Consider the following 20,131-nt stretch of genomic DNA (forward strand, 5'->3'; position numbering starts at 1 on the left):
TGCAGATATCCACAACATGGGGTCGGTCGTGGAAGTAGAGCATAGCGGGACAATGGAAAACAAATCTGGTATGGTTTTCACAATCTTTCTAAAAATGCAAATCTGAAAAGTGAATCAATGCTTTGTAGAACGAAATTTAGCAGTATTTACAGCTGCAAGGCTTTGGACCATAAGTCTCTACCTGCTTTATGAACTAGATCAGGTTCTATCAGATTATAGGAAGCGTCTGTGAACAACACTTCTTCTGGTCTTTGATTAGGTCATTCTAGCATATCATTGTGTTTTAATCTGAATCGTTCTATTATAGCTGTGGCTGCCTTTTCAGGACCATTGTTCTGCTGGAGGATGACACCATGTCAAGTATTGTGTTGCTCCTAAATAAATTTCACTTTGTAGTTTAATGCCTTGAAATTTCTCTGGGTTTCTCCCTCTGTCCAAAAACATGACTGTTAGCTAAACTGCTCACTGTGAATGCCTCACTTTCTTATGAGACATAATATGTTCAGGACATTTTCCTTGCAGCAGGGTGGATAAAAACCTAAAAGGCACAAACACAGACACTATCAAACACCATTCACAAAACAGTAAAAAAAAAAAAAAAAAAGTTTGTGAAATATTATTACAAATATCAATAAAAACAAACATAAATATCAAACATCAAGCCCAAAAATGTGATGGAGTGGCGACCCAATGACCGCTGGAGACAGGAATCAGACCCTCTGTTGACGCTACATGGACAGGGAGAAACGGACGATGAAAGGATGCATCCTTTCAAGTTTACTTCATAATTAAGCATTACTTTCTGTTAGGGTTTTTCACATTAGATCCAGACAAAATTTATTCAAGTTTTTAACTAAATGTTTAAGAAGTCAAACAGTGTATCTGCTTTTGCAAACAAATTACAACATATGTAAATTATTTATTTTGCAAGCAGTTGGTGCGTCTTAAATCAGTGATGTTATGAGAAGAGCAACGTTGCAGGCAGTTGCAGGACTGTCTAACAATAAAACAATAAGTGGACAACACCTGACCAGGTTCACTGTTGGGGTTTTCACAAGGATGGATGCCATTACTCAATGTAACCCTTCAGCCTAATGCACACCTACAATGTGGCTCCTATCAAACTCTGCAGGTGCTCATAATGCGGTGCAATGCATCCACAAGGCATCTTTTTTTGTCTGGTGACCTTCACTCTCTGTCTTGGCTGAGCCTCAGACTCCAGCAACTATCTGTTACACCAGTGATCCACTCACGTTGCCAGCACTTATGCCCTCTGGTGACCAATCCAGACATGCCAGCTCCTTGAAATCGATGGCACCTATTACGGGTCTGTACAAGTACAAAAAGTTATATCCTTGAAAGACTTGGTAAGTATAACTAGATATTTTTTTGTTTTTTGTTGTATTTTTTTCAGCCATCTTGTTTTTAACTAACATTTAAATGCAAATATTGTCCTAACATTTGATTTTTCTGCTAATTAGACAAACTAGAACATTAAAACAACCATGGCAGTCATTATGACCGCTATGCAATTTGCATGTTTACCTACTTTATCAGGTATAAACACAATGATTTTCCTAACACTGTGTAAATTCTAATAAAGAAAAACAGTGTTAGTTTGCAAAAGATAAGTTAAATACAATATTTTTTACCCATGTAGGACACAGAAAATTTTGCTAGTCTATTCCAATTTTGGTCGGCAAGATGAAAACCGAAGGCCTACAGTTTAAAAAATACTTTCTTTATTAAACTAAAACAATAAATATTGGTGTCATTTTCTTTTGAAAAACATTGGTTAGTTATAGCTAAATTAAACATCACTATACACTTACAATATTACTTAATTGAGGTTTAAAATAGCTATTCTGGTAGTTACAGTAGAGTGGCCATCCTAGAGTTACATGGAAATTCTTCTTAAAACCATTAAAATATTGCAGAGTCACAATTCAGAAGAGTGACAACATACTAATGTTGCACGTACCAGAACTGCTGTTTCCTTCCAGTAATTGCACAACAAAACCTGTTTCTCCTGCTGTAATGAGTCAGACAGTCAGAAACGCCACAATGAGTCAAAGTGTCTCGCAGTCTTTAAAAGACGCTTTCACAATTTTTATCCCAACTCAATGTGGTTTGTAGATTTTTTTAGATATTGTGACTAATTTGAAAAATGTAAGATTTGTCATTTAGAGCATAGTTTTCTTCTTGTTTTTGGATATCTGACATTAAAAACGTAACATGACCAGAAATCCATCTTTTGCTGTTCAGAATTGGGATTTCCATAGCTTAGAATAACTTGAACGCTATATGTAGGCAATCGAGCCTATAGCAGGGAGTAAATTAAGATCAGGTTCTCCAACTTGGCAGGTTAACTGTATATCCGCTTCTGTTTTCTGAAAAGTTTTCATGCTTTATTTATTTTGAGCCGCCCCTTGCTTTGGATGGTTGACCCCAGCAGCTGCAGTTCTTGCATGAACGGTAAACCGAATGAACCCCTTCTGCTGCCCCACAGATGGATGGATAGACACTGAGGGAGAGTTTCATAAATCACAAATATTTCATTATTTTTTTGTATTCTCACATTAGGTGGCCATAATACATAAAAAAAATCTTAATTATTTTGTGCACTTTATATTTAACTGCAACGTTTTGTGAATCTCAACTGTGTTTAAAAGAAGGTCTGAGAGCAATCGAGTTGTTTTTAAAACTACCTGAAAACTTTTAATTCATTGAGAGTCACAGGAGCAACAACTTTTGGATTTCACCTTTAACCAGTGACGTGCGGTCAGGGGAGGCAGGTGAGGCAGTGCCTCACCAGCCATCATGGAAAGAAAGAAAATATATAATCATAAAGTAATTTAAATTGTTATATTCATCCGGTGGTTTGTACTAAAAAATATTTATTTTTCATGTAGCTTCACCAATTTCGATTTTTATTTGTTCAAAATCGCTGAATTTTCTTATTTTCCCATTCAAATGCTTGGAAGCGATGCGGTGAGGCAGCAGCCACCTTGGATTCGCAACCCCTGGCTCTGCGCTGGCTGCTAAGCGGAGAGAGCATGTTGCTGTATCAATAAAATGGTTTAAACAAATTTAATATGTGAACTTATTTCCAATAATTTAGCTTATGTATATAATGTACAGTGCTTTTGTCACCAACTGTGTTTGTGTAACGTGTTTCTGTAATGAGCGATTATAAACGGCAGAGAACAGGTTCGCAGTTCTCTTGCCTCATGGCAGGGGGCGCTCAAGATCCCAGACGTTCGTCTTGTTCACTCCTCAACTGCCGAGTAAGTGACAGCGAGCTAGGCTAAACGATTCGGGAAGCAAGTCAAGTGCAGCGATAGATTATAATAGAGATAGTGATTTTTTTCCTCTCGCTTATCCCGACTTTCGACATGGATGACTACATTACAACTGTTGTAATGTAGTCATCCATGTCGAAATGTGTGTTTTGTGAGCTACAGTTTGTATGTGTAAGGATGCAGAAGTGAAACATAACCTGTAAACTGCTGTCAATCTATGCATCTATTTGCAAATCTGATTCTGATGACGTCAGTGCCTCACCAGCTATGAACCTCACCGCACGTCACTGCCTTTAACTAACCAGGAAAAACTCACTGTGGTGAAAAATCTCTGTCATAAAAGTCAGCACCACATACATGGTTTTAGACACAATTTCACCTTAAACCGTAAACAAGCACACATTTACAAGAATCTACAATTAGATATATTTATTTCTAAGTGTTTCATGCCAACATAAAAGTGTTAAGAAATACCAATTCCTTGAGGTGTAAGACATTAGAAAACTGTCAGCAGACAATAATGGAGCAGAATACTGAAAAAATCACTTACCCAGAACAATATAAAACTTCAAACAATGACAAGTTAGATGCTCTGAGAGTGAAGACAGTGGCGTAACTTTTATTGCTAGCTTAGGAGTTTTGTACAATTCAATAACTTTTTTATAAAACAAATTAGGATGTACCAGTGGTTTATTTTTCTGATGAGAGAAAACAAACCCACCCACTCCTATAAAGATGTTGCGAGCTTTGAGACTGTGTCTAATATACTGTAAAATATAATAGAATAGAAATATTCTTTATCGTCCCACAGATAATTGAGGTGTAACAGCAGCAAAGTGATAGGCAATTGAGGCATGCAGACAGAAAATTATAAAAGCTAGAGCCAACAAAAGCTCAAGGATGACTCAAGAATGGCCTATTTAAATGTCTCTGCACAGTGTTCTGATTATTACTATTATTATTTGAAGGGATATTGTAAAGATAAGGCTACCTTGCTGGATGGTGCCACCTTCTTTGAGTCCGCCTCTAAGAAGAAAAGTCCAACTGTCACCGGCATTGCTTGATGATAAATGTCACAATACTTATTGAAGATTATTATACTGCAACATTTTTTAGTTAAAATCTGCTTTCAGTTTATCCTTTTTCTGCTCACAGCATCACCATCCACGGCAATTCTTTAAAGATACTTGGATTATATGAGTTGAGATACCATTTCTATTTCCTTTGGGATAAAAAGAAAGTATGTTTGAGTTTAATTGAATTAGCACTTTTAATCATTCAAATGTGCTTCTGGTTCCTTAAAGAGATCCAACAGAAAATTGAGTGATTACAAAATCACCCTCAATTATTTAAACTGATTTCTAATCTTGGTTGTTCTCTGTTCATTTCAGTAGCAGTCTCTACTTTATGATCTGGGCATCTTGTAGCCATTTATTAGCATGAAAATGCACAAATAATTTCCGGGGAAAACCGCTCATTGCATGTTTTCACATCTGATCAGATGTGAAGTTTACTGCACGGTTAAACATTGTTGAATATTAAAAAGAGCTTGAACGTGCTGTTGCTTTTTAGTTTTATGCTTTGTTTAAGGACACCAGTGTGTGCTTTGTGTTGAAAACAGCTCTCAGGGAAACAGAGAGAGGAGATGAGGCGACACAGAGACGAAGCACAGGAAGCTAGAGCCAACAAAAAGCTCAAGGATGACTCCAGAATGGCCTATGTGCAAACTATCTTGCACAGTGTTCAGGTAATTATACTGCACAGGGATGCAAAGATAAGGCTATTGCTGGCCAATACCGATTTCTTCTTTGAGGTCTGACCTCTAAGAAGAAAAGTGGAAGACATTTTGATGATAAATGTCACAATACTTATTGAAGATTATTATACTGCAACATTATTTAGTTAAAATCTGCTTTCAGTTTATCTTTTCTGCTCACAGCATCACCATCCACGGCGATTCTTTAAAGATACTTGGATTATATGAGTTGAGATACCATTTCTATTTCCTTTGGGATAAAAGAAAGTATGTTTGAGTTTAATTGAATTAGCACTTTTTATCATTCAAATGTGCTTCTGGTTCCTTAAAAGAGATCCAACAGAAAATTGAGTGATTACAAAATCACCCTCAATTATTTAAACTCGTTTCTAATCTTGATTTGTTTCATACCAATCTCAAAATGATGTGCATTTAAAGAACATCCAGTTTGTACAGATTGATAAAAGTGAAAATGTTCAGTTTGGTGCATTTTGGAGGAAACAGAATCAAACCTGTCAGTATTTAACTTGCTGCTCAGCAGGGGGAGAAATAACTTCCTGCTTTTTTAAAGAATAAAGTTTTTCAAGGACAGTGGAAACATGAGAGGAGAGGACAACACTTACAGCTTCACTTTGGTTTGAAACATTAACATTAGGAACATGCGGTGATAGTTACCTCTGCTGGACAATGACGCATAGATTTAAGATGCCCAGGGACTTTGGGAGTTGCTAAAGATTTGCAACAGTAGTTTAATAAAGGCAAAACACCCCAGCAGTCTTTTAAATCAGGTCTCCTGTGGTTCTTTTCTCATTTTTTTCTCTCCAAAAATGATTTTTACACTGGCCAAAAAATATTTTTAATTTAATGCTAAAGCATAAATAGCTTCTAAATCCTCTGTTATCATAACACTTTAGTGTGAGGGTGAGGACAGCTGTGTTCTTCAGACTGCTGTGGAGGAATTTGTAAAAAAAAAAAAAAAGATATCTACATTTGTTCTTTCTTTATATATTTTTTGAATAATTATCTCCACATACTGGTGTCTGTTTCCTTAGATTTGTGAATTTGCTTTGAAACCCTGGTCATGTTGGAAAGAAATCCTTATTTTGAAGATAATTTGTTTCAAAAGTTTTTATATAATAGGGGTCTAAAACAAAATAAAAAATGTATAAAGATTCAATTTAATGAGGAAATCACTGAGAAATTAGCTGTAGATTTGAATGAGAGGAATTTTAGCTTGACGAACCGTTTCTAAACTTCAAAATCTGATCACTTTCTGGTCACTAAATACCCTAAGTGCTAATGGGTTGCGCTAATAGCAACACTCATCAGTGTTGAAGTTGTTACTGAAGGAAGAAGCTAAGCTTTTTTAGTTTCAGTGAGGTGTTTTTAACAATAAAGGCAGAGAAGTCTAAAGATTTAAGAAGGCATTTAAGATGCAGCTGTATTCATTTAGGAAACATTTTTACTGGTCATTCATGCAGTTGTAAAAAGTGAGACTTTCAGCAGATAACAGGAAGGCTGAACTTATTTCTGCAAAGTTCCTCCATTTTCTGCTCCTTATCTTTTAAACACCACCATGGAACATTCTGGTTTTCGTAATGTTGTCAGTGTTTTGGATACTGCTGAGTATTGAGAGTCTACATTCTCCATGAAATACACACAGAGACAGCTGTTTACAGTCGCTGATGCTAACTGTGCTAATTACCAATAAAATATGTAAAAAAAACTATTTGAAATGTCAACATTTTATTCGGTATGTCTTTGTTTTAAATCAGCCAAACCCTGGAGAAAAGCAAAAACATGTATTTTGAATGCTGTTAATCTTAAGGAGAAATCAGCTTTGGTTACAAAACTAGTGAATGTTACTCAGCTTCTAAACTCTGATTAGAGCATCTGTAATTCTGTTGCCTTTTATGACATTGTTAAAAGAACTTTTCCTTTGGTCTAATTACTGTAATCTTTTTTGTCTTGTGTGTGCAGCTGAGAAAGACACCAACACTGCAGGATTTACTCCAAGAAACGGAGACTAAATTTGAATTTCCACACTTGGATAACAACAGCAGGTTCTCCATGTCCTGCTGTGATGTTTCCGTTGGAACCAGGGAAAGTCTTTCACCAGGCCCCGCCCAACCTCCAAAGATTTCCACAACATACAGTGCCTTTTTTCCTTCAGGTATGCCGCCTCAGCAAAGTTTCCAGGAAAAACACCTTGCTGAGAGACGGGACAGCCAACAAGGATTACAGCCATGTTCCTTTAATACTGCAAGCCACCACTCACTATCCTCAGGTTATGTCACTTGTGAGAATCAAGAAAATGCCACAGCTGATTCTGTCCGGACGATTGGCGTCTGGACGACAGAAGAAACAAACAACAATGGTGGCTTTTTCCTTCACAGCACCTCAAACACAATTGCCAAGATGCCTGATATTATCAGCCATCCTCCCATAGATGGAGAGGAGCTAGAGAGGACTGGACTCGAGTCGTTCTTTTGCACAAACATAATGGGACCTAAAGATCTGTGTAGCACCTCATTTCACATCGATTCACTGAGATGTGACCCTTTAAGAGCTGAACAGCCTGAATTCAGTCGTCCGCACAGTCGGAACAAAGAGGTTGACATTCCTTTTACAGCCCAGCTAAATCCTGCTAGGAATAGCAGCACAGAAACGAATGACGGATCACTTGCTTTGTCAGAAAAAAACAGCCTGTCAGACGATGCAGATTTACAGCAGTCGCTAAATCTGACAGAAGTCATCCATGTTCAGAAACCTCCCGGCAAAGCAGAGGCAGAACCTGCAGACATTGAGATTGAAGTCGCTGACTTAAAGCAACCCAAGGAGTCTCGTCCTCTTAGCCTCCAGGCTTTGCTGAAGAAGTCTCAGGAGTATCGGCGGCGCCAGCGGATGCTGAGGAACCAAGCCAGAAACACTAAAATGCACCAGGAGAGAATTCAGGAGAAGCCAAAAGGGCGAGTGGAGGAGCCGAGTCTTTCTGACAAGGAGAACGAGGAGTTACATCACAAGGGCGCTGTGACGGTAGAGGGAAAAAAGACTAAGGAGGGAAGAGGCACTCTTGTCTGGTCAGAGGAAACCTTGCCTCAGCAACTCTGGAAAACAAACAGGATTGAGTGTGAAGGTGTAGCAGAAGATGGGAAAGCAATGGAACGCCTCAGCATTGAAGAAGAGACATTCTTAAAAAACAAGCTGAACAGTTCTCAAGACGTCACAGCGACACCAAAACAGGTCGGTGTTTTGATTCAGCAGCAGGAGTCTTTGTTGAAAACCTCCCTCATCCAAGGAACGTTTTATGAGCCACCTTGTCTGCCGTCTTTTCATGGAGGAGTTGAGAAGTACCGTTCTGTTCCAGTCCCAAGCTTCTGTCTGAGTCCCGCTCCCTGCAAAAATAAAACAGAAGATGCAGCAAGAACACCAGAACCCAAATCAGATTCCAGTTCTGACTTTAACGACGTCAGCGTTAAGGACATAAACCTCGATTGCCAACAGAGCCCAACGGAGGTTCCTTCTGGGAATGTCATCGTTGGAGACGATGCCACAAGCGTGTTCGCCAAAGGTTCGCTGCACATCGATCAGCTCGAGTCCAACCTGTGCAGTCTGAAGGTGCTGATCTCAGATCTGGAGTCCACAGTCAAAGAGAACTTGGACGATCGCCGGGACCCTGACTGCAGCGTGCAAAGTGATGATAACCTTGAGAGCAGCAAGGACCATGAGCAAATCGAAAACGCTTCCTTCTGCTGTTTGAAGGACACACAGGATGCTGATGATGACAATGAAGTAGATGACTTAAGGCAAAGACAATCATTTTTTCAGTTTAAGAACACGGATAAAGATGTGGGACCTAATCCAAGGTCAAGTCTCAGGGATGTTTCCCTACAGAACGGCTTTGAGATCAATAAACTAGGCCAACATAGTCAGGTCCGAGCCTCAATAAAAGAAAACAGAAATGAGATGAGTCCAGAAGGAGGATGCAATAGTAAAACACAGTGTGGTGTCCAACTCCCTTCTAAAAATACAATGTCCATAGCGCAGCAGATGCGAATACCCAGTATTTTCCGAAATGTTGCCTGCAAAAACGTCTTTGCGGCTCACCTTTCACATCTTAAGGAAAAAGTAGCTGCTGGCGCTGAGGGCTCCGCCCCCTCACAGTCTCTTAATCGGTCGTATGACGTGGACACACCGTCAGACCTTTGGTTGCAGGAAGGATCAGGATCCGACCTCTGCTCACAGCGTAGCTACAGTCAGACAAAGGGTCTGACTCCAGAGAGTGGTGGTGAGGATCAGTTGGGGGTGTGTAAGGTCAAACGGAGACTGCTCATGCATGTGACCGAGGGGACCGTGGAGATGAATGAAGAAGGGTGGCGAGCAGTGGACTCTGTGGTCAGACCAAACTCCTGCACTCCTACAGGTAAGGACAGAGTGAAGGGCTATCGGGGTTTTGAGTTATGCAGGTTTTATTTCTCTGAAACAGTAGAACAGGTTTGCTGAAAGAGAAAACAATAGTAATTATTTATAATAAATGAAGTTAAGTAGAAGGATAGTAGGATAAGAAAGTCACCAATTAGAGTTTTGGGACCAATTTCAGATTTCCTTTGTTCTGCCAATAGCGATTTTAGTCAGTATGAATTTCTCTTGATACGAGAACAGCATTGAGAGTAATTTTTTGTTGTCTTTTTGCTATGAGCAGTCATTAGTTATTTATATTTGCAGCAGAGGCGACATTATGTCATATGTTAGAGTGCAATTTCTTCAAAAGAGGGTATGACTAATAGCTAAAAACAAAAAAGATCAAGAGTTGATATTTTAAACTAGCAGTGTCCCGATACTACTTCTGATACGATAATGACCCGATATGATATCAGCACAAATCATGTGTACTTTCATTGCTTATTTTATGTGAACAACTGACACATTCATTATTAACCATTGAGTCTGCATCCAGGATACAAGCCCTGCTGGATAGAAATGCTGGGGTGGACTCAGTGCTGGAGTGGAGTGCTTCTGTCAGAGATTTTAGATATGATCAGTCTGATATTGATATCAGACTGATTTCTGATATCAATATTAGATTGGGACAGTCCCTATTTTAAACCAACTTTAGCCCAAATATTTGTGAGAAGCTCAGTTGGCATAGCTGGCATTACAGAAAGGGGTTTCTTCTTGTGCATATTCTAGACATTTTCAAACGCAGACAAGTTCAAAAAAATAAAATTTTGCTATGTTCCAGTTAGCCTTCCACTTATTCGCTTAAAGCCTTGCTCTCTCTTGCTTTCTTGCAGCCTTAGTGAACCTCAGATGTGTTTTGACAATTCATTTAAAATGCAGGTTCCTTTAAAAACAACTGCTTACAGTTTCCTTATCTGGTGCATGGTTTGGTTGGAAAATTAACTTAGACTTTCTGACCACCTGGTCATCAGTTAGAGCTGTTCCTGATCAAGGACGACTTGCTTCTCTAATTATTCTGCATCTGAATTTGGCCTTGGAATAATTTTCAACTTTTGACCATTTGTTTTTGTCAACTTTAGCTGGGGTGTATTTGTCTGAAGGCTGCAGCTTTCAGAAACAAGAGACACTGAAAAGTAAACAAGAGCGACTGAAACAGATCCATGCAGCTCAAGTCCGAGCCCTGCAAGAGGAGCACAGGAAGCAGCAGGAGGAACTCCTACAGGTGAGATCATTAAAACATAATTTGGCAACTTTGAGGGAATAATTTAAGGTGATTAAGATAGCAGATCTGTGCCTACAAATTTAAATACATGAGTACCGACCATAGTCAGTACTTATGTTTAATTTAACAGTCCTAATTTCATTTGTTAACCAAGTGCAGTGAGTGTGTTTGTGCATGTGTTAGGTACCAGCACAGGTCTTGCAGATTGTGTGGAAACGCTGTTTCATGGTCTTTTTACTTGAAAACAAACCTTTTATATCAAAATATCAGAGTTTATAGGACATGCTTTCACAAATACATTATATTTGGATCCCCACACATTTGTTGTTTAGTATTCACAGATATCTCTGATATGAGTGGCGCGTCACTCAAACACATTGGCGGAAAATCCAACTATACAAGCTCCCCCCCCCCACCGCTAGAACAAATCTAAAATGTTCGAAAGAAAATGCAACTTGGGAAGCAGAAATAACTTGGCGCGATGCTACTTGACACGCTGTTGGCTGGCGTTCGCAAATCCCAGAGCACCATTCATTTTCCTCGGCAGTGATTGGCAGTGGACGGTTGTGGTCCACTTAAATTATTCTGCAGTTGAATAACATGGACAGTCTGTCCAACTAGGAAGAAATGCTGTAGTTCTTCTTATTTTTCAAAAGTGTAGGACTTGTGAAAAATAAGTTGCCATAAAACAGCTCTTGTTTTGCTTTTATGATCCGCCTTAATCATCTAATCATGAGAGACGGTCCTGAGAAGTCAAATTAGAATTTGATTACTTCAATATTGCAGTCGTTTTATGAGCAGGATTCAAGAGAGGACAAGCCGGGGAGATTTAAACCGTCAGCTGGGAACTCCTCGCTGTCAGGCAGGTGATAAACAGGAAGGTATTAGACTGAGGAGACACTGAGTGGACTCGGTTCCTCACAGTCCAACAGTCCCTGTTCTACAAGCACCAAGGAAATGTCTCACCAACAGAATCACAGGAACCTTTATCGTGTATTTTTGTCTTTTATTTTAGGCCCAACACTTTTAGTTTGTCTTTAATCCAACTGCTGATAATAACAGTGAAAACAATTTGGCAAGCAAAAACGTACTATTTTTATTTTTGACAAAAAAGAAATTACTAATCGCTGCCTGTGAAATTGAAAATAGGGCTGAAACAGTTAGTCAAATGGTGATTAATTGATAATTGCAATAATCGTCTACTAATATAGACATCGAGTAATCATTAACAGGCATGTTGACTCCTAAAAATGGCCAAACAAGATATATACATTTTGCATTTAAGATGCTGTTAACTCCTGTTAAACAACTTTTGCTATGCAATTATTAATAAAAAAATTTAAAAAAACAACAGATTAGTAAATGCTATTTTATTCTAGCTCTAGATTCATCCAAATGATCAAATATTCACTAAATGAATGTTGCTATTGCATTTTAGGCAACAAAATGTTTATCTTCTCATTTTAAAAGGTATTTAAATTATTTGCTTGCTTGTACTTTTTAATGTATTGCTATCATTGTGTTTAAAAAGTAGTTAAATGAAAATTCTGCAGAATGTGTTTTTATCCGATTACTCATCAAAATCATCCATAACTAAAACAAGTCGGAGCCTTAATTGGAAACAAAACTTTGTAATGTTCAGAGAGTTCCTAAATCTTTTTTTATCCTGCTCACTGTTTGTGATCATCATGTTTATACCACATGGTAATAGAAGGAAAGTTAGAAAGTAAAAGTTTAAACAAATAAACAAGTTTTAGTTCCATGAATATTCATGGGGTTGTTTGGACTGGCAGCAACCGAGCTGCTTGAGATTTTGTTAAAGACAAGCATCTCCAAACATGGTTTTGTTTGCTTTTCATTTGAACAAGTGTTCTCTCAAATGAAGAGCTGGATTTATAAAAAAAAATATATACACTTAAATCAGAGTTTATTTCGCAGCTTTTTGCACATCTTTACCAGCGGGGCCAATAACAAGTGGGTCTGCATCTGCATCTTTCTGAAACACCGACAGCAGTAAAACATTTACTCTGAGGCACGGCATTGTAACAGCGCAGCATCCTCCCATTGGCCTGCCTCTTGCATCGGATTGCATCACTTATTGCCGTACAGATTCTGTGCAGCGTGATTCCAGAACGGCGCCAATAACTCACCCTGCCCGGGGTTCTCGGCTCACCCAAAGTCACCCTTGAGGAATTATAAATCAACATCTGGCTCGTCTCGACTTTGTCTTTTTGAAAAGCGCCTTATGAATTTCTGACTGTTTCAGAAGAATAATAACTCGGGCTGCTAATGTTTCTTTTGAGACAAAAAGCACATAAGCGTTCCCGCGCAGGCCGTGTGCCTACCTGTGCGAGTGAGCTCCTGGGCAGGAGCCAGACTGCAGACGACTGCTCATTACAAGAGACCTTCAGACTCCCCGCAGTCTGGAGAAAAAGGGGGATTCTACCATAAATGTTTCATTACATCCCTAAAAGACAAGCTGGCATGGCTGCCTGTTTGTGTGTAGGCGTGTGTGTGTGTGTGTGTGTGACCATGCAAGGCTTCAAGGACACCCGCTGTTCTCTGGCAACCTGTTCCTGGTTCCGGAGCCCGTGTCCGTATATTTGTACTTGGCTGCCGTCCTCGCCCTGTTAATTGTGGTCTCTGTTTAATTTATGTATCCTTAACAACAATATAATTAACATAAGCTGTTTAATAAAGAAGACTTCTCTCTGGCTCTGTGACGCGGTGAGAGCGAGCTGGCCGGACTCTCTGGCGGAGGGCGGAAGGAGGGGGGACTGAGGGAATTGACACAGAAAAGGGAAGGATAATTTGCTTAATTCATGAGCGTCTGTGGTTAAGCGCCAGATCGTCCCGCTGAGTGCCGCCGCTAATGATTCCTTCTTCTTTTTATTCGCTCCCTCTCTTTGTTTTCTATTATTCCTCCTCCAACATTGTTCTTACTGTCTGCTTGTATTAATTTCCCCGGATCTCTCCGGTCCTCGTCTCATCCTTCTTCCCTCTGTGCCCCGTCACTCCCCTTCTGTCTTCTTCTCTCTACCCCCAATTAATTTCTTCCTCCTGCCTCATTTGCTGTCCTTTCCAATTCAATATTTTCCACCCTTCTCTTCTCCCAGACGCACACACACACACACCTGTGCCTACACACACACACACACACACACCTGTGCCTACACATACACACACCCATCCTCATATTTGCTCTCTCCTTCTGTCCATCTCAGGTGTTGGCAACACGTTACCGTCTCCTGCAGGACGCGTCTCCCTGCTCTCGACTTGGGGACGCGTTGACCTTCTCCAGCCTCCCTCAGGTATTACCACAACATCTCCACCTTTTGCCTGTGCAGTTTCTTATCCCGCTCCATATATTTTAAATCCTAATCAGCACCAATCGCGTGCTATTGTGCCCGGATCTAACCAGCAACCTGAGTTCCCGTTAGACTCCATTTGTTTAACAAACGTGACCCTTTAATGCTGCGGCTCTTGAATCAACAAGTGAGTGACAGCACAGCAGCTGCTTATTATTCTGTTTATTATTCTCGGTTCTAATGATGAGCCGCGAGTCCACTTGCGCCGATGCTCCAAACAGATGCCAGCAAAAGGACCTTGAGACGCCGTGGTGGAAATTAATTGGTTGTCATTGATGGAATTAGCATTCTCCTCTGTCTTCCCCCTCTCTTATTATTCTCTCTCTCTTTTGCCCTCTCTCTCACTGGCTTCATCAGCCTCTGAGCCCGCTCTCGCGGCGCTGCCGCCCCCTGGTGGCTGCAGCCGTAAAAGGCTTTCTAACTCGCAGGCTTCTGAGGACAGAGAGAATTGCGCAGCTGGTGCGCACCATCAGGGTGAGTAAAAACACCAGGACTGACGCTCATCACGGATTGACGTTAAAAAGTGGCTGGGAAACGTATTCATGCCCTGAGACATTTTTTCCACATTTTCTTACTTTGACAAACAGAAATATTAATGTACTTTCTTAGATTTTGCATGATTGACCAGGAGTGTCCAAACTTTTTGTCACGCGTGTCAAAATCGTCACCTCAAACCACTCGCAGACAGAAAAAAATGCAATTTTTAAAAACTATAATCCCTCTCATCAATGAACCAAAGATGAACTATTAGGGATGCAACTTTTTCACTTCTGGTATGATGTAGATCCAAAAATCAGCCAAAAATTTGATATCAGCTTGAATTGTACATAATTTTATTACTTGTTTTGTTGTGTGGATTGTTTAAAAAAAAAAGGCTTGATCAAGTGATAGAGAAACAACGACAATTGACTGATTTATTATTAACCAAAGAATCTGCATCCAAGCAGATTCATTGGTTTCTACCCAGCATCCAGGCGCTGCTGGGTAGAAATGCTTTGGATGCAGACCAAATATAACCCCATACTCGTTTTTTAGGTTGATATCGGACCAGTTTATGATGTCACTTTCAGACTGGGACATCACCATGAACTCTTTTAATTAAACAAATAATGTAATCAGATTATTGTAGGAATGAGATCATAGATCCAAAACTTCAAGTGGTTTTTATTTTCCTTGTTAAAATGAAAGGCGTCCAGATTGCTTTTTATTTTTGGCTCAGTTGAAGAAAACTTAAAAAGTATTTTGTCTATTCTCAGCAATAAAAAACAGATCTAGGTCAGCACTCATTTGAAAACACTTTCGGAATTTAGCCAAGGTTTAATACAGCAATTAAAATATGATTTGGTTTCACCAAGGTGTACTTTAGAGTAAATGTCAATGAGTAGATGTGGTCCTAGTTACCATGATAGCAGCAGTCAACCAGAAAGCTCTGGAAAAAAAGTCTTAACATTTTTGTAAGTAGATTTTAATTTAAAGTCGTCTTTTTGTTCTACCTGTTCTAATTTATTCTTGAATTGTTGGGGAGATGCCACACAAAATGAGTCCAGGGGCCGCAAATGGCCCCCGGACCGCACTTTGAAAACATTTGTACACATTTTTAGTAAAGTGTGTCACAATTATCAACTGCTTTGTGCTTTTCTTATCACATTACACCCAAACAAAACACCAACAAGACAAAATATGGAAAAGCTCAGGCTGGGTGAATATTTTTGCAGTACTCTATATGTTGCTGTGTGTGTATCTGTGTGTGTGTGTGTGTGTGTGTGTGTAGGACACGCAGCAGTTCCTGCAAGCCTTCCAGCAGCAGAGCGCCAGCAGAGGGGATCGCTGTAGTAGGCAAGATGTATTATTGCAAGAGAGAGTCGCTCTGCAGGTGTGAACACAAACACATGCCGTACAGACATCTGTTAACTCGCGCCGTTACGAGCTAATCATTAAAACCATCTTCTGCTTTTTAATTGTTTCTACTCTCCAGCTGCGCGCCGCCCGTTACGAGGTTTACGACATATTCTTCAGTCTGTCAGCCGGAGAGCAGATGCAGCTGATCAGATGGGACAGAGAGCTGGCCAGAGAGAGGCAGCTCAGACGGCAGGTAATCTCCCCACAGTGTGCGGTAAATCCTGGGGTGGTAGAATTACATGCAGGTGCACAACAGGTGATTCTGGACCATCTGGCTCCATAATAAAGTAACATGGAGCGTACTTGTATCATGGCTCAGTTATTTATTTTCTTCATCTATGTCGAGTCAAAGTAAAAAGGGGTGTTTCATTTCTAGCCTTAATGTTTTTATCTGATCACTCTTACCAGGACTTGACATGCTATGAAAAAGACAACACATGGAGTATCATGTGTTGTTTCATTTAGAGACGCACCAATCAGAATTTTGTATTCAATTTTAGATCTCTAGTTTCCATTAACCTTCGACCTCTAGATACAGATTTGTCTTTAAAGGACTGGTATAATGTAAAATCGACTTTTTCAAGCTTTATACCATCTTGTAATGTTACGCCCTCATCAAAAACATGGATTGCTTTGATTCTTTCATGCATGCTTGAGAAATCCTTGATCTCTCAAAGCTCCTCCAGCTGAGGTTCTGCCTCACAGAGCAGCCATCTTCCCACTCAGGTCCTTCAGACTAGCAGCAGCAATTAGCAAACACCTGGTGGAACCGGGAGTATGATGATCTGCTGAGTGAAAACGGTTGTTAACGGCATGGTGCAGGATTATTGTTATGCTGACGTACTGAAGGCAGAGTTTCCGAAAGAGCAGTAGCTTCTTCTTAAAGAAACACAGGCCCAATTTCAAGAAGCTAAATTACGAAATCAAATTTCTTTTAGCTTATGTTTGATATGTACAGCATTTTGGTAACAACTGAAGGTAACATAGTTACATGGTTCTGCTATAGAATGGCACTATTTGGCTGGAAAAAAAAACTAAATACCGCCCCTTTAAGAACGATAAAACAAGAAGATATCGCTACTGGTCCTCGTTAATAAAAAATATTCACCTGTGAAAATCATTGTAGACATTCTTACCTAAACTAGAGGACGCAGCAAGTTCTTCCTGAGGGAACACAAGCAACGCTCATAGAAACAGACATAAACTCATCTTCTCAGGCCTAACAGCATGTCAACACTAGCTAAATTTAAAAGTAAACTTAAGTGTTGCATTTTTTGGGCAGATTGCAACAAAAAACTATTTCTCTCTAAACAATTGTGGCACCATGACTTAAATTATCCTTGTCCTTTAGACAAAGGAGACCAAAGTAGAAATGGCCAAAAATTAAAACCAAACATATTTTATTTTTTATACTAAAAGCGCCTTTATGATTAGAAGACTGAATGACTCAAGTCCTCTGTAGATATATTTCTACCCTGTGATCCCTCCTATTTCTGCTGACAAAGCTGTGTGTGTGTGCGTGTGTTTAATCTTGTTTAGAACGGACATGCCGAAAGGAAGAGTTCTCTGTCTGCTGCGACGCAGAAATCTCTGGAGAGAAAGAGAGAAAGGATGTGAGTTTTCCCTCAGTGTACCCAAGTGTGTTCACTACAAGTTGAACCCAGCCTACATTAAAATATATACAGTACCAGCCACAGTTATTGACACCTTGTCAAAGGTGTGTTAAAAAGCTTTAAAATACATTCATCTTGCATTGCTGTCCCATAATCTGACAATGGAAAAGTCTTAGGAAAATATAATCACATTTACTCAGTGGAAAGTAACTCAAGAGTAATTGTTTTAAGCAGAAATCACCGATGGCATATTAATTGGTACCACCAAGAAGTCTGTTAATCCTTTACTTTGGAAGGTTAATCAGAATTCTGTGGAACTTCAGATAAAAGTCCGGTGGATTCTTACACAGAACTGAAAATGGGTCGTCATTATGTTTGGCAGCAGAGTAATGTTCCAAATCAACTCAGAAATGTTCAACGAGCCATTGGTTTATGTAGGTTTGACCTTTGTAAAATGCTATGAGAGAAGACTAAGTGCTGTCTTATTGACAGAGGCAACATTTGTGCTTCCAGTGATTTTGTTATTTTCCAAGGTGGGATTTTTTCCCCACTGAATAATTTTAATCAAATTAAAAGTTAGATTTTTTTTAATAGTGATTTCTCTGGCACTGACTTTGAATTAGTTTTGTCTTGAACACTTTAGAGATTTTTATGTGGCATCAGTAATTTAAAATTTCAGCTAATAAAAAGCATCTTTTCTTCCCTCCAGGATTCAGAAAAAGGCTGCAGAATGTCACAGGGGGGCTCCGGCGCAGACCGGCCCGAAGTCTGGATTCTCCGTCGAGAAACCACAGGAGACGAAACGGGGACAGTTTAAAGCAACTCCTCAAAGGGTTCCCAAAAGCGTTTGCTTGTCTAGACCTCGATGATACTTTTCTAATTGGCCCCAGTGAGAACTCCTCTTGCAATGTCCTCAGCCAACTGAATAAATGCTAGATAAGAAACCTTTTAGATGTGAAATCTAAATGGATGTTGTAGCTGACCGACCCCAGGAGACACCCAGGAGATTTAGAGATGCTGTTTCAGGGAAAACTAATTATTTATCTAATCTGCTTCTTTTATTGCTCAGAGTTTTCAGTAGAGGAATCGTAGCTCATCAGAACAGAATATTCTCAAGAGTTGAAAACAAACGCCGCCGGCGGTTTGGCTCCTAATTCATGGCTCACTTGGACTCCACACATCTTTAGGGGTATTCAGTCCCCTGACGTGCATTTTTACTCAGTTTTGGAGCTAGTGATTGCACCTATACTAAAAAAAACAAAAACAAATAAATGATGTTTTTTGTGCCTTCCAACAAAGTCAAGCAAAGTATGGAGGGCCAAAAGTGTTAAAAATTATTACATTTTTTTTTTATGTCTGTACATATATCCATATTTGAAGTGTTAAATGCAGATTTGTGTATAATTATTTCACTTTTTGTCTTTCATGGTTCCATTGCTGCAGTGTCATAATTTTAAACTGTTTAATTCCTTTTTTTAAAACAAACTTTGATAACTGAAAAAAATATCTGCAAGACAAGTCAATCAGCTTGACTGGAGCAGTGTTAATCCCCCTTAACAGATGTGCTGCACATGTGGGACCATTATTTATAGAATGACATTTAATCGAATTTGAATTACTTGTGTCACATTTCAATAGTCTATTTTAAATTATTTTTTAGCACTATTGGCCTTCCTTAGTATTCCCACAGTTTGGCTGTTTTGACTTTTGCTTATTCTGTTCTCAGACATACCCAAATGTCACTGTCACATTTTAGACTTGGATGTTTTTCATGCTTGGAAGCATTTGTTGCCTTACAGTTTGTACCATTTTATAATTATAGATTTGCCATAATATGTGTAGACTTTGGCTTTTGTACATTCTTGAGTACAAAGGCTCAGTATGTTTGGTATTTATTTGTTTATATTTGATAATAAAGGTTTCTTATTGTTTTATTTTTCTGAAAATACAGGATTATATTGATAGCTTTCATAATTACATTCAGATCTGCAGAGATGCATCAAAAATTCAGATGACAAGATGGGAGTGGCATCTATTCCAGAAATTTTTGTTGTAGTGGGTAAAAGGGTGAGTGATGTACCATATGTCACTTAAAACAATCATTGGGTCAGAAGTTTATAATTGCAAAATTTACATAACAGTAATTCAGAGGATAGAGTAGATTCTCAGATACAGCAGACAATGTATAAAACACAAAGAATGAGGTTTATGGTAGTATTTTGGTGAATACTAGTAAGTATTGAGGTAAATGGAAATGAGATGGCAGACAAAGTGACAAAGGTAGCAACAAAGCATAGCGATATTGATACGGAATTAATTTCAATAGGTTAGAAATTAAAAGTAGGGAAACGAGATGCTATCCATTTACAGTTCCGTTTCTCTGGTCTATTTGGAAGCATTAGTTTTTTTCTATTATAATTCTAAAGTTCTCGTTACGGCAGTAATGCACCGTCAAGCTGTTTTCTTCTAAACGTTCTGAATCTAAGGGCAGTTTCACACTCCGAGCAGCA

The 20,131-nt window shown here is 39.2% G+C and overlaps 2 protein-coding genes across 4 annotated transcripts in view; both read left to right on the forward strand.

The window, feature by feature from the left end:
• Nucleotides 1-2,762, forward strand: part of mafgb (v-maf avian musculoaponeurotic fibrosarcoma oncogene homolog Gb) — a 39,636-nt gene extending 36,874 nt beyond the window's left edge. For all 3 annotated transcript variants that reach the window (XR_006370397.1, XR_006370399.1, XR_006370400.1), the window contains one exon: nt 6-2,762. The gene's annotated coding sequence lies outside the window, so the exon portion shown is untranslated. The remainder of the gene's footprint in view (nt 1-5) is intronic.
• Nucleotides 2,763-4,892: 2,130 nt separating this feature from the next.
• On the forward strand, nt 4,893-19,716 carry si:ch73-100l22.3. Its single transcript, XM_044114288.1, has 9 exons — nt 4,893-5,049; nt 7,039-9,481; nt 10,599-10,741; nt 13,966-14,052; nt 14,467-14,583; nt 15,881-15,982; nt 16,085-16,201; nt 17,548-17,621; nt 18,331-19,716. Exons 1-9 carry the CDS (start codon nt 4,948-4,950, stop codon nt 18,488-18,490), a joined length of 3,345 nt encoding a protein of 1,114 aa, XP_043970223.1. The 5' UTR covers nt 4,893-4,947; the 3' UTR covers nt 18,491-19,716.
• The last annotated feature ends 415 nt before the right edge of the window (nt 19,717-20,131 follow it).

Source organism: Gambusia affinis, linkage group LG04 (assembly GCF_019740435.1).
Source record: "Gambusia affinis linkage group LG04, SWU_Gaff_1.0, whole genome shotgun sequence".
Taxonomy (NCBI): Eukaryota; Metazoa; Chordata; class Actinopteri; order Cyprinodontiformes; family Poeciliidae; genus Gambusia; species Gambusia affinis.

Bases quoted from the DNA above. Each gene is read 5' to 3' on its own strand.
- si:ch73-100l22.3 (XM_044114288.1), top strand. From the start codon at position 4,948: ATGAGGCGACACAGAGACGAAGCACAGGAAGCTAGAGCCAACAAAAAG. The intron at 9,482-10,598 runs GTAAGGACAGAG...TGTCAACTTTAG, and splicing joins AAACTCCTGCACTCCTACAG to CTGGGGTGTATTTGTCTGAA. The intron at 15,983-16,084 runs GTGTGAACACAA...TCTACTCTCCAG, and splicing joins AAGAGAGAGTCGCTCTGCAG to CTGCGCGCCGCCCGTTACGA.